This window comes from Bubalus kerabau, chromosome 14 (assembly GCF_029407905.1).
Source record: "Bubalus kerabau isolate K-KA32 ecotype Philippines breed swamp buffalo chromosome 14, PCC_UOA_SB_1v2, whole genome shotgun sequence".
Lineage (NCBI taxonomy): Eukaryota > Metazoa > Chordata > Mammalia > Artiodactyla > Bovidae > Bubalus > Bubalus kerabau.
The window spans coordinates 33,946,666-33,960,810 of NC_073637.1; the positions used below are offsets into that span (position 1 = coordinate 33,946,666).

The window sequence follows — 14,145 nt, forward strand, 5'->3', positions numbered from 1 at the left end:
TATACCTGAATGGGGGCACAGTGAGAAGTACAGTTTGTTGAGTTAGGCAGAGCTGGGTTAGAATCCCCGCTGTGGGATAGTTAGCTGTGAACTTGGATTGCCCTTTTGTCCCTCAATTGAACCTCTCTGTGAAATGAGGATACCAAAACTCTCATTAGGCTAATTGAGAAAGTAATATTTTTTATCAATGTTTTATATTAAGTACTGGTAAGTATTTTTAGTAAGTAGTTGACATGGTGTTAAAAAAGCTAAGTGCCAAAAACCATGCAATACTCAGGCTGTTGCATTTAATTCCCATGACAACTTGGCAGGGAATATTTTCTCAGTGTCTCAGATGAAGAAACTGAGGCTCGGAGAGGTTAAGGAATTTACCTTAAGGTAACAGAGCTACTAGGAGTGGGAAAGCAGAAACTGAAAGGCAGACAGTTGAACTTCAGGACTTATAAACATTATACGTAAAGGCAGAACTGAATAGGCAGTTCAGCAAAATATTATAGCCACTTTGCTTCTACAGTATCACCAGAATTTATTGTGTCACTGGCTTAGATCTCTCTTTTACCATCACTAAAAAAAACTACCCTAATTTCATGTCATGCAGAAGATTCTTTTTGCCCTCAGTATCACAGTCTAATAAATAACCAAGACTGCTTCTAGGAATATGAGGGGATAAGGGAACAGGAGAGAACACAGAGTGATGTTAGCCGAGTTGGAGTCTCATTCACTGACTGATATTTTTTTTAATCACCAAAATGTTTGACCTGTTTCATAGCTCTTAAAACCTGCTAACAGAGTACCAATAAATGTTATTTGATGTCAAGTTATTTTCCACACTTGGCTTCATCCCTTTTCTACATATTTTTAAATCTTCCTTGTAAGTAATTTGGTAGTTACCTGAAAAGGTATTCATTTATGTCAGATTTTCCTTATAGTCTCCCTACACTTTTTTCCCAACATGCTTAAATTTGCCATTTTTCAAGCATCTTATTATACGACCGCATCACACAACTGTTACTAGTTTGTGTAGAAAGCCTAGGCTCATTAGCTGCTCTTAAGAAGCACACTGGTCTGCCCTGCGTATTGTTTTTGTTTGTGCTCAGAGTCCTGCAAATGATGATCACTTATTATCAGATTCAACCAAGACTCACAAAAAAATTGTTTGTTTTTTTTACAAAACTTCAAGAAATAGTGCTGCTTCATAATTACTACCAATAGTACCTAAATAGATTACTTAAAGGACAAAAATGAGGTGGTTTAGAATAACTTCAGATGAGAAACAAAAATAATGTTCAATACCATTCTATCATGTTATTTTATCTAGTTCTAGCTAGACTTGCAGAAAGCATTTCCTGGGGAAGGAAAGCAACAGAATCCCAAACCTACGCAGCATTTCTGTCTTTAGTGGTAAGAAAATGACATGTATCAAATGAAGTAAAAGCAAAAACCCCCATTTTCAATGGTGAGTGTGCTCAAAGACATCTCTGGATAAAGGAGAAGCTCTCCTGTGATGGACAGCGAAGGCTCCCTTCCATGTCTCATTGTTTCATCTTTTCCTTACAACTTCCAGACACCTCTAATTTATACATTTGGGACTAACTTATTATGGAGCAGCCAGAGAGAAAATGGCAATTACTTTCTTTGCAGAACAACAGAAAGATAGTGCAACTTCGTCCTGAAAGATTCCAAGTTCTTTAAGAAAGGCCACCACCTTTGGCTTCCTTTCCTCTGCTAAGTGGTGCTTAGGGAAGTGGGCACACCTGCTCTGCTAAGCTGACGTGCTCACTTATCTTTGACGAGGGTCACACACCGAAGTCATTATGGACTGAGCCACAGCTGAGTGGAGGAGTGAGGTCCTATGTCACACGAGCACATCTAAATCTGATATATGTTTATCATGTAACTAACATCCATTAAAGAGTCAGAGCAAACTCCTCCACATCTTAGCTGGCATCATCAGTCACTAAACACAGCTTCCATACCCAGGTCTTCAAGGGCGGTGACCACCAAGGACAAGTTGTAAAGCCTGGACAATGTATGTTCAGGAGACAGAAAAGCAGCTGTCAGATTTAACTCCGAATACTCCCAGGAACACCAGGGTGGAAATTTTGAGGATGTTACTATCTATAGTCCTCATCTCCAACACCCCCTCTCCATCATCCTGCATCTCCTTAAACTGAGAGCACATTTTACAAAATTTCCTCTGTAAGCACCGTATTCAGAGGGACCTCTATAGCTGTGCCCAGATTCTTTAGGAGAAAAAGAGAAACAATTCTCTTTTCCAGGGTCACACTTACAAATTCTTCTCTACATGATTCCTAGAAAGAACAACTGCTTTAAGACCTGGCCTTCATCCAGATTGATATGAAAACTTTCCTCTACTGGTCCTCACAGAGCACTGGTAGACTATTTAGAAAGATTTAAGACTCTAGTTTTTCCTTCTCTGTAGAAAGGAACTGAATTAGAGGAGCTATTTAAGGTTCCCCCCACCCTAAAATGCAGGAATGCCAGCATTTCCAGATTCAGAGAACGACCCCCTGCAAATTCAAGCAAAGCACAGGCTGTATATTTCACAGTAAGCCTTTAGGATAAGACATGCGCAGTCCCACACGATTCACACGCAGCCCCGCGCCTCCTCACCGAAGGCAAACAAAGCATGCTAACCCAGAGGGGGAGAAACGCACACGGCGTTCCCCCTTTAGGTTTCTCCCTTCAGAAAAACACCCATAATTTTGCAGTTGGCTACGTTTATTGGGCTTATTTTGAGTTGACTCATTTCCATTGCTCAGATTTGAAAATCTTTCTAATAACCACGCTGTAGGCTAACAAACACTCAAGAGAAAATAAAAAGTCACACCCGATTCTTAAATTAATCACTGGTGAATTTCCACCCACCACTCCTGCATACACTCCTCAAGGGGAAGCTTTAGTTTTCAGGCCACAGTTCATGTGGTACAGCATCCCCGCGGCCGAGCATACACCAAGGCAGATACTGTACACACTGGCCACAGTGATTCTAAAGACAGAATCCCAATCAACACCAGTCCACGGCTCAGGTTGGCATATCATAAAGAGTATGAGAAACTAGACGTGTGCCCAGCACATTCTCTCCAGAGAGCCTGGGACTGCATGGACATTTAAGATTAGGTGGCCAGGAAAGCATACAGATTCACACACAGACCACAGACCAGAACAAGTGAGGCTCACTCAGGACCAAACCAGTGCCCTCCCCTGATCCTACTCCAAGCCGTGCAGGGCATGAAAGTCGCTCCACTCACCCAGCATAGCGGTTGCTGTAAAGGTGACTGTGTCCTAGGCTCAGGCTCTTCAAAAAGAGCAGGCAGAGAGGCAGAAAAGCTGCTGTCTGGCTCCTGGGCTTCCCGAAGAACTTCATAGTGTGAGGATGAGAGGGCTGCAAAAGTTCCCCTGTAGTTAAGGCACCCCCTCCACACGGCACACGGTCCCTGGGAGAGGTGGGGGCGTGGGCTTGGGAGGGAGCAAAATGTGACACTTCTTTCCAGCCTCGGAGAACAAAAAAAAAGTTCAAGCAGCTGAGGGAGGGAGGTTGCTGCTCAGACTTGGTCCTGGGATGAGAAGCAGCAGCTCACACAGCCCTGCCCTGAACTGATCAGATCCTTAACCAGGCTCCCTCCAAGGGGCTGGGCCTCCCCAGGCTGACTCACCACGGGGGTTTGCTGGGTGCTGCTTCATTTGGGTAACTCTTTTTATTTTCTTGTTTTTGGAGGCTTTTTTTTTTTTTTTTTTTGCTTTCCAACTATAGGATGCTAACTTTTTACGACAACCTTCCTCCTACCCTAGAGCTTCCCTGATGACTCAGCAGGTAAAGAATCCACCTGCAATGCAGGTGACACAGGAGGTGCAAGTTCAATTCCTGGATTGGGAACATCCCCTGGAGGGAGAAATGGCAACCCACTCCAGTATTCTAGCCTGGAAAATCCCATGGACAGAGGAGCCTGGTGGGCTAGAGTCCAAAGGGTGGCAAAGAGTTGGACATGACTGAGCACAAGTATGAGTGTGAACTGCAAAAGACTTGTTTGAGGATGAGCTAAAACACACAGGTGTAGAGCATTGCAGGCTTTGTGTTTTACTCTACCAAGGCAAATTTCTCCTTGGAGTCCACCTCCTGAAATGCACAATGAATTCAGTCTGGATGAGCTGGGGACCTCAGGTGTGGCCGGCCAGCCCAGGTCCCCACTCCTACCTGAACCAAGTCAGGGCAGCCACTTCCCTGTGCTTCAGGGAGCCCCATGCTGATTTCACATGTCATCGGCAGCACCCAGGCCTGAGGCCAGTGTGCAAAGGTTCTCCTGGGGAACTAGAGGACTCTGGGTATTGAGGCACATTCCCCACACATTTGGAATCACTTAGGGAGCCAGGCTATTTAAATCAATTCCCGGGGGTGGGATCAGTTGTTGAAAAAGCCCCTCAGGTGAGCTGGAGTTCAGCCCCCTTGCTGGTCTAGAGCAGGCTTCTCAAATTCGGGCGTGCACACACATCACCTGGGAATCTTGTTAGAACACGGCTTCTAAGGCAGCAGGCTGGGGTTGGGGCCTGAGATTCTGCATTTCTAACAAGATTACAACTGATGCTTGTACTGCTGGCCCTTCAGTCACACTTCAAGGAACAAGGCTTTACTTTACAATGAGTTCTGCTTTGGCTTTTCTCCTAAAAGCTAGGGGGTGGAGGAAACCTTGAAGGAAGCCAGTTCCTTCTTGGTTTTCCCATGTTGGTGATGAAGAAGGCTGTTTTTGCATTTACTTGCTTCTACCCCTGGGGTTCCCAGGTGGTGCTAGTGGTAAAGAACCCACCTGCCAATGTAGGAGATATAAGAAACTTGGGTTCAATCACTGGATCAGAAAGATCCCCTGGAGAAGGAAATGGCAACCCACTCGAATATTCTTGCCTGGAGAATCCCATGGACAGAAGAGCCTGCTGGGCTACAGTTCAGACAGTCTCAAAGAGTTGGACATGACTGAAGTGACTTAGCACAGCAGCACACTTCTACCCTCATACACCAGAAAACCCATCTTGGGGGAGGATGTGCTTTGCTTTAGTAAATAAGAACATGGCTATCTAGGGTGTCTCCTGCTGTCACCCACGACCAGTTGCCGTCAAGAGCTCCTGCACCTTCTAACATGACAGCCAGAACCGTTGGTAGAAAAGAAATCACCAACTCTTCCTCCTGGGGACTTTAACCAAACACATAGGCATTTGGAGCATAACAGCTAAAAAAATGATTTTCGTCTAAGATGATTTTCCAAAGTTTCCTCCAACTTCTTTGTTGCTTTACTCTCGCTAAGTCATGTCTGACTCTTTTGCAATCCCCCAGGCCCCTCTATCCAGGGGCTTCCCCTGTAAGAACACTGGAGTGGGTTGCCATTTCCCCCTCCAGGGGAATCTTCATGACCCAGGGATCAAGTCCACAGCTCCTATGTCAGCAGGTAGCTCACTGAGCCACCTGAGAAGCCCCTTTCTCCAACTACCCCAGGATTACTTCGGTTAATCTCTTCTCCATGTCCCCCTTCCTAACACCCACTATGTCTGCTACTGTAGGGCACAGCATGTCAATTTTAAGTGTTGGTCTGCCTTTCTCAAAAGTCTGTCTTCTCCCTGAATGCAGAGCTGTGTCCCTCTGTCTTTGTATGACTGCCTCTTCTCTCCTTGAGAGAACAACGTTCACCGAAGGAATGATCAACAGTGTTTGTTGAGTGAGTGCTAAGCTGAGAAGGGATTCATTCAACAGACATTTACTCTGTGGCCTCTCTATCCACATAGAGGAAAGCCCACCGGAGCAGCTGAGAGTTGCATGGGTGCCTTTGAGAAGGGGCCGTACCCAGCCTCCTGGATTTGTTTCCTGCTGGTTTATGTTGACTTCTTCTGTCTTGACTTCCTGGCCTGGTGCTTTGGTCTTTGTGAACTGGCAAGGCTGCTCTGCAAGCAAGGCTCACAGTGATATTTCCTGGGGCCTTTTCGACAAGGCCACAAAAGCCTATACAACTGCCAGTGAGCTGTTGAAATAAGAGGTTACTGTGTAAATAAAACACTTCATCTCTTTGCATTTCATTATGTCAGAACAATGTATAAATCTGTCATATTATATCACAACATTAAACTAGGAATGTTCAGTCTCTAACTGGGGATTAAGCTCATCCTGAAATCATCCTGAAGGGCTAGACCCAGAGAGCCTGCTTAGCAAATGCTCTCCAGACCCTGAGACCAAGGTAATCATTTCCTGAGCCATCAGAAATGCAAAACACCCTGGAGACATTCTATAACCTTCCTAAAAATTTAAGATCAAAGAAAGGTTCCCAAACAATAGAAGCCCTTCCTAACAATCTTCCCCTGCTTTTCTAAGGACCAGGTTATCTGATCAGACTTCCCTTAGAGTAGATAAGCGCCCATAAAATGAATGATAAATAGAGTCCATTTAGCAAGTGGGAGGAGAAGAAGATGGTTTTATAGATGGATTCAAAGATAAAAGTCCCCCTTTTAAGGCACTGAGGGAGTGAATTATTAAACCAGTTAGAGATTTGGAGATGGACAGAAGGGAAATTCTGATTATTGGCTATGCCTTTGTCATATTTTAGTGGAAGGGTGAGTTTTATTAAAAGAAATATTATCCTGCAGAGAGAAAAAAAAGAGGAAACTACAGTAGGGAAAGGAAGACATCTTCCTTGATGTGGGTTCATTCTGGTGGACGATTAGATAAATTTTAATGTCTCTTCCAGATCTGGGATTCTACGATGCTATGAGGGAAGACTTTGTAAGTCCCTTTCTTAGGCTATGAGTGAGAACCATGTAGACAGATTTTGGTAAAGACCTCATGAAGAGAAGGTGGACGACCTGGGTTGGGCTCACGGTACAACAATCCTCTCCTCACAGGTGGTTTTGTGCTCATGTCTCCACGTCTTACTGACAGAGATGTTACTGCTCACACGGTCTCTTTTATGGCTTTCTGCCATTGTTCCAACACCTGAGGAAAGAGCTGATGTGAGGTTAGCTGCCATATGTGGTCTCAGCAATTCTGTGAGGAATGTGCTGGAGCTTCCTTTCACAACATATCACTAGCAATTCTCTCCCATCCATCTTCTCCAGCACCATCTTGCCCCCACATTTTTAATCTTTCTCTTGTCAACTAGCCATCTCTCCCTCAGACACCAGCTACTTCTTCTGATTCCTCCTTTTCCTCCTTCTCGTCCTCCCTTTGCCCTCCCTCTCCCTCCCCTCTCCCACCTCTTCCTCCCCTCCCCACTCTCCCATTCTCCATCCTGCTTTCCCCTCCTTCCTAAAGCCTGTCTCCAAGGTGATTATAAAGTAGAGAAAACATAGATAAGAATACTTTAGAGACTGTCATTGCAAACAACAGAGAAAGGATGTTTGCTACACCATTTGTGACATTAAGTGTTCTAATGAAAATTAAGAGAAAGTTGAGCTGGAATGGAGCATGAGACAGAGATTAAGAAGGTTTGATGAGGATCAAGTCAAAAGCAAAAATAAACGAAGGATTGAAAAACCACTCTCCAATCCATTTGCCTAGGACAGTGAAAGATGATGAAAAAAACAAAAACAAATAAGAATGGAAACTGTATAACAGTGGATAAGATTAGATTTTAAACAAAACTTTTATGAAAAAGACTAAGGGTAGGGGGGGTAGAAATTTGAGGAATAGGTGATGAAATTTGTTTAAGAAGAAAAGCTGTCATGAGGAGAGAGGTCAGATAGACAGTAATGTTCTACTTTCAGACATATTAGATGCTCAAAGGTGGAGAGATGAGAATATTGTCTTAGTGCTGAAGGACAGGGAAAGAGTAAATAGAAAAATAAAGGAGCTCTGATCGAATTGGCTTGTAGAGATAGATAAGTATCCTTTCAATGTCCCTAAATTCCAAGAAAATAGGGAACTTGAATTAATAATACTTTCAATATGCTACAATTAAAACAAAATGTACTCTTGCAGAAACTAACTCTGAAACATTTTAAGACTCCAAGTTCATTCAATTAAGGTAAGCCTTTGGCAAATAAGATTAGTTGAATAATATTGGTATAATAAAAAACAGCAATGTTTTTCTCTGATTTATCAATGTCAAGTACAATGTAAAAGCACATTTTTTATTCTATTTGAATGTACTTTCTCTAAACTTATACAGTTGTACTGATTGGTTATGAAAAATGTCAATTTGTCTACAATTATATTGAATTATTTGGGCAGATGCTTTATTTTAATAAGAATCATGTTTTGAAGTATGGCAGCTTGAAGATAATTTCCAAGATCTTCAGGGAATTTAATAATAAAATGATAACCAATTGAAAAATGGGAAAAATCTGAGTAGACATTTCTCCAAAGCAGATATACAGATGGCCAATAAGCACATGAAAAAGATGCTCAACATCATTAGTCGTTAAGGAATTGCAGATCAAAACCACTATGATATATCACTTCATGTGCCCCAAGATGGCTAGAATCAAAGACACAGTAATGAACGTTGGTGAGAATGTAGAAAATTTGGAACCCTTAGCTACTGTGGGTCTGAATGTAAAGTATGCAGTTGCTGAGGAAACAGTGCTATAGTTCTTCAAAAATTCAATATAGAGTTACCCTGTGATCTAGAATTACACTCCTAGGTTCCACTCAAGAAAGATCAAAGCATATGTTCACGCCAAAACTTATACATAAATAGTCAAAGCAGCATTATGCATAAGAACCAAAAAGTGGAGACAACCTCTATGTCCACCAACTGATGAAGGGACAAATACTAAATTTGGTATGTCCATACAATGGGATATTATTTGGCCCTACAAGGCATGAAATGCTGATACTTGCTGTGGCATGGATGAACCTTGAAAACATTATGCTAAACGACAGGAGCCAGACACAAAAAGCCACATGGATATCTTCTTTACACGAAATGTCCAAAACAGGTAGAGCAGAGAGACACAAGGTATATCAGCAGTTGCTGAAACAGGAGGAAAGGGAGTTAAAGAGAATGACCACTAAGGGGTATGAATCTTCCTTGGTGGGGGTGTTGAAAATATTCTGGAATTGGATAATGGCGATGGTTGTACAATTTTGTAAATATACTAAAAACCACTGAATTGTATACATTAAAATGGCTAACTTTATGCTATGTGAATTATATCTCAATTTAAAAAAGAACTCTAGGGAATTTAAAACCTTAGACTAATTAAATAGAGCTAATTAATGGATCATTACTGGATATCTAAATTATTTCAAAGGAAGATAAACCCCTGAAACATTGATATCTGAGCATAATTTTATATGTTTTCTTTTAATATGCTACCAATAGGCTATATCTTTCATTAATTTTTGCCATTTTCAGAGGGATATAAAATTGTAGCAAGTGTATCTTAGAAAGTTGCATTAGATGTATTTATGAGTTCTTGTTGATTAAAATGCTGATTTTTGACAGACAATTCTCAATTATCCACTTAGAAATTTTCTCTATGAAGTAGATGTTAGTCACTTTGGTTCAGTTTAAAGTTACAATAATACTGGTGTTTGAGACCATTCTAGGAGCAACAATGACAGAGAAAATATAACTACAAATGTACTTCTGTGTTTCAAGGAAAAGAATGGTTTTCCTCTAAAATACTGTTGTTTTCTGTTTTGTTGTTGTTGTTGTTGTTCTTCAGACCAATTTACACTCTTGAAACTTACTGAGGGCTCGGAAGAGTTCATTTACGGATAGGTACTGATGAATAGCTACTGATAATGACTGTATTGGAAATTGAAACTGAGAACTTCTAAAAAAGGCTTATTTATTGTTTGTTTGAGGTTAGTAATGATGAAAGCATTGTATGCTAATAACATCTTCTGAAATTATTTCTCATGGTCTTGTAGGATGTATCCTAAAGTGCCAGTATGTTCCAGAGAGTAAAGAGCACAAGGAAAGGCAAAGCTTGGAATGTAAATTTTGTTTGCCTTGGTTTATAATACCTGAACCTGAAAAGCTATGGAATGTGTTAATGGCTTAGCAAAGTTTGCTCATGTTGATGGAACTGCTTCCTTGGCTCACTGTTTATTGCTTTCGCTTACAATGTGAAGGGTTAATCTTTCAGTGTCATCTACCTACACAGCAAAGATTGTCCTAAGAGTAACCTTCTGTGCTTTATGCTGACTTTGTCACATCCTGCATTATTTAAGAAAACAACAACAACAAAAGAAGAATCCTCACTTCTGAAAGACCTAACGTTTTTACCATTATGCTACCTTCAACGTTTATTGTTAATTTTCCTGTCACTTCAACTAAATAGGTAACAAGTATGGTTTCTTAGGCACCCACTTAATCAAGTGCCTTTATCTCCTCTGATAATATTTTTATTTTGTCTTCCTCAAACCAGACACTAAGTATAGAACAAAAAATAAATAAAGTAAAGCTTTCAGGATATCTTTTGTATCTAAAACTGTACTTATGATTTCCCAGAGAACCCCTGCAAAACCACAAAGATGTATTCTTTCACTGTGTAAAGCACTAGAAATAATTAGATTTTTTAAAAAAATCTATATTCCTCTTGACAGACTACATGAGAGATGTCAAATTGAAAGAGATGTGTATCCTCCTCTAGGTAAATATTTTATAAGTAAAATATTAATATAAATATTTCAGAAACTGTATCCTCTATGACAGGTTCCTGGGAATTTGTCAATGTCCTTGTGATCCACAACATGTTTCTATTTATCAAAGTCTTGGTGTGGTTTTGATTGAGGGTTTTAGGCATCAATGGTCAAGTGTTGTTAGTCATAAATTTCAGTTGCTTATTTGCCACAAGCTTATCCTTCATTTGAATCTGACATCTTCTAGGCCAGTGGTTCTGAGGATGTCCATCAGATACATGCATGCATGTCGTTCAGTCTCTGAGTTGTGTCTGACTCTGCAACCCCATGGACTATAGCACGCCAGGCTTCCCTGTCCTTCACTATCTCCTAGAGTTTGCTCAAACTCATGACCATTGATTCAGTATTGCCATCCAACCATCTCATCTTCTGTTGCCCCTTCTTTTGCCTTCAATCTTTCCCAGCAGCAGCAGGGTCTTTTCCAATGAGTTAGTTCTTCACATCAGGTGGCCAAAGTATTAGAGCTTCAGCTTCAGCATCAGTCCTTCCAATGAATAGTCAGGGTTGATTTCCTAGGTTTTATAAAAAATACAGACGTCTAGATTCTACTTACTAAATCTCTTTACTTTATAATCTTGGGATAGTTTTAACATATGCTTTGCATATTGTTGATTTATTATGTGTCTTTTGTCTCAGGATTATTTTATATATCAAAATTATATCCTCTGTAAAAAGTATATTCATCTAGTTTTATAAATCAGATGTAATATTTCACTAACTTCTTTGAAAATGGGCTTAACTGTGGTCCTTAGCAGACATTTCACCAAAGTTTTTCGAAATGGCTTGATTATCTTATTTTTCATGCCATATGTACAACTGGATTTGCTTGTCAGTTGCATCATCCTTGTTATGGACACTCATGAGACCTTTCACATTGGCCATGTATCAGTAATAAATTAACCACAGCTATTTGAATCTCTGTCATCTACAGACAGTTTTTGTATTATTTTGATGTTTTTCTGTTGTAGGTAGGACAGTTTGAAAAGTCACCAGTGGTGGCAGAAAACAGCGAATTTGACCATATTTCCTCCTTCACATCAGAACCTGGGCAGTCTTCTCCCAGCTTCAGCCCCAACACTTCATCTCTGGTTCTGTGCTGGTTCCTTTCCTTTTCCTGACCAAAGTTTTTCACGTTAACTGGCTTCTCATTCCTTTTCTCCCTTGTTTGGGGACTGTCCTCTTTTTCTCTTTCTTTTGTTTCTTATCTCTCCTGTTCCCAATGATTAGTTTACTATTTTATGGATCCTCTTCTCTCTGATCAGGGACCTGTCTCCTTCCCCTCCCCCCCAGGTCTTTCCTATTTCCACCCCAATTCCTGTCAGCACCCCCCCACTAACCTTTGAATCCTCCTGTCAAATCAGGTCACTCCCATCAAACTCCATCCACCTTCCCTCCTGATTTTGTCCACCTTTTCTTCAGGATAAACTCCTAATTTACAGGGAACTCTACTCGAAGTTCTGTGGTGATCTAAATAGGAAAGAAATCCAAAAAAGAGGGAATATGTGTATATATATATAGCTGATTCACTTTGCTGTACAGCAGAAACTAACAACATCGTAAACAAATACACTCCAATAAAAATTAAAAACAACAAAAACCAACCCCCCTCCAAAAAAAAAAAAAAAAAGCTCCTTATTGCATCATAAGCAAACTCTTTGTTCAGAATGCATTTCTAACACCACGTTACCTGCTTACTAGAGCAGAAAACACTCACATAATGTTACTGAAACTCTTTCTGAGTTGCTCTGCAGACAGGGGGTTCCCAAGTTGAAAATCAATCTGGTGCTTTCCTAAGTGCTTTAAGTGCTTTTCCGAATTAAAGGAAAGAATCAAATATCCAAGCAGAATTTTAACATAAAAGTTAACAGCTGGTGGATAAAGAATCTCTGAGAGCCTCTTGTTATCTGAGTTAGACGTTCTTTATTGAACTTCATTTGAAACATGCAACTTGGCATTAAATTCACAGCTGCAAGATTTCTAGGAGGGAGAAAAAAAAAACCAAAACAGTCTGGATATGGTTACATCGGCTCCAAAAGAAAGACAACTATCTGTGGTCTAACTCTTCAGGTAGTCTGAAGTAGTGGTAGGAATCGCTTTCGTATTGCTTGGGAGGCAGCACTACAAAGTGTCGCTGGGACCAAGGGTCACTCTGTACTGGCTTCCTTCAGTCTGTGCCTTTGGGGTCTGGCCCACCATTTGGAGGCTTAAGTCTCACTCTTAGAGATATTTTCTTTGCTTTTTCTCAGTTGCATCATTCTTGTTATGATGCAACTGACAAAAACAATTTCTAGCAGAAACAAATATCTACTTAATTTTGGTATAAGGTCCCAAAATTTTGGTGCACCAAATGTAATTTGTAATGTAAATTTTTTCAAATATAATTGCCTTTGCCAGCACGATGCTTGAACAACAAGCACTCAGTTTACAGTTATGCTGTCCACATAATTTGCTAGTTGCACACTGATCTCCCCCACCTCCCTCCCCTTAAACCCTCTCTCTTCCCACAAGCTTCCTCAACTTCATTTACTCTGAGAAAGCTTCTGATACACTGGGCATTTTTCTAAACTAGCGTGTCCCAAACTTTGCTTCACAAAGAATCAGCTGAAAACTCTTGGTTGCTCAGTCGTGTCTGACTCTTTATGACCCCATGGACTGTAGCCTGCCAGCTCCTCTGTCCGTGGCATTTCCCAGGCTAGAATACTGGAGTGGGTTGCCATTCCCTTCTCCAGGGGATCTTCCTTACTCAGGGATTGAACCCAGGTCTCTTGCACTGTAGACACATTTTTAACCATCTGAGCCACCAGCAAAGCCCCTTAGATTCAGCTGGGAAACGTTAAAAAATCCTCCTCAGGATATCTGGGGGAGTGGGCCAAGTATCACTATGTTTAGTTTAGGTTTTCAGACGATTCCAAAAATGAGATGAAGCTTGGAAACCATAGTTCTAAGTGATTTATCTATAGCTACTCATCATCTTGGCTATTACTACTCAGAGCTATCAGACTATCCCAGATCACATGGATTGGGCAATCTGGCTCATCTCGAGTTATCGATGATGATTCATCATCCTTAATCTCCTCACTCTTCTCACTTATTCTCTAGGAAACTGCACTTGTACCCTGATTTTCTCTTACTCTTTTTTATAGCTTCCCTTCTCCTTTCTGTCTTGCTAATATGGTTATGCTCCAGAATTCAGGCCTTGATCATCTCTTATTTATCTAACACTTACTCTCTTGATGATCTCATTCAGGCTTGTGGCTGAAAATACACTCTATAGGCTGACAATTCTCATATTCTCACATTTGTATTTCTGTTCCAAATTTTTTCCTAAATTCCAGATTCCTAAGGCCAGCTCTCTATTCCATATCTCTGCTTGGATGTCTAATAGTCATGATGATTGACATATTCAAAACAGAATATATGGTTATTTTCTAATTATCTCTCCAAATCTACTCCTTGTACAGAAGTTTCCATTTGAACAGATAGTTTCATTTTTTGAG

The 14,145-nt window shown here is 40.8% G+C and overlaps 2 protein-coding genes across 2 annotated transcripts in view; one reads left to right on the top strand and one right to left on the bottom strand.

Annotated features, from left to right (window-relative positions):
* CPA6 (carboxypeptidase A6) overlaps positions 1-4,695 on the bottom strand; it is a 309,103-nt gene extending 304,408 nt beyond the window's left edge. The window contains exons 1-2 of one of the 2 annotated variants that reach the window (XM_055546193.1): positions 4,217-4,695; positions 3,273-3,406 (exon numbers count right to left, since the gene is read on the bottom strand). In XM_055546193.1, coding sequence (XP_055402168.1) covers positions 3,273-3,406; positions 4,217-4,282 — 200 coding nt within the window. In that variant the 5' untranslated portion in view covers positions 4,283-4,695. Of the gene's footprint in view, positions 1-3,272; positions 3,672-4,216 lie in introns of those variants that run through there. The other variant, XR_008702182.1, reaches the window with a different exon arrangement.
* Positions 1-14,145, top strand: part of PREX2 (phosphatidylinositol-3,4,5-trisphosphate dependent Rac exchange factor 2) — a 787,616-nt gene that overhangs the window by 327,142 nt on the left and 446,329 nt on the right.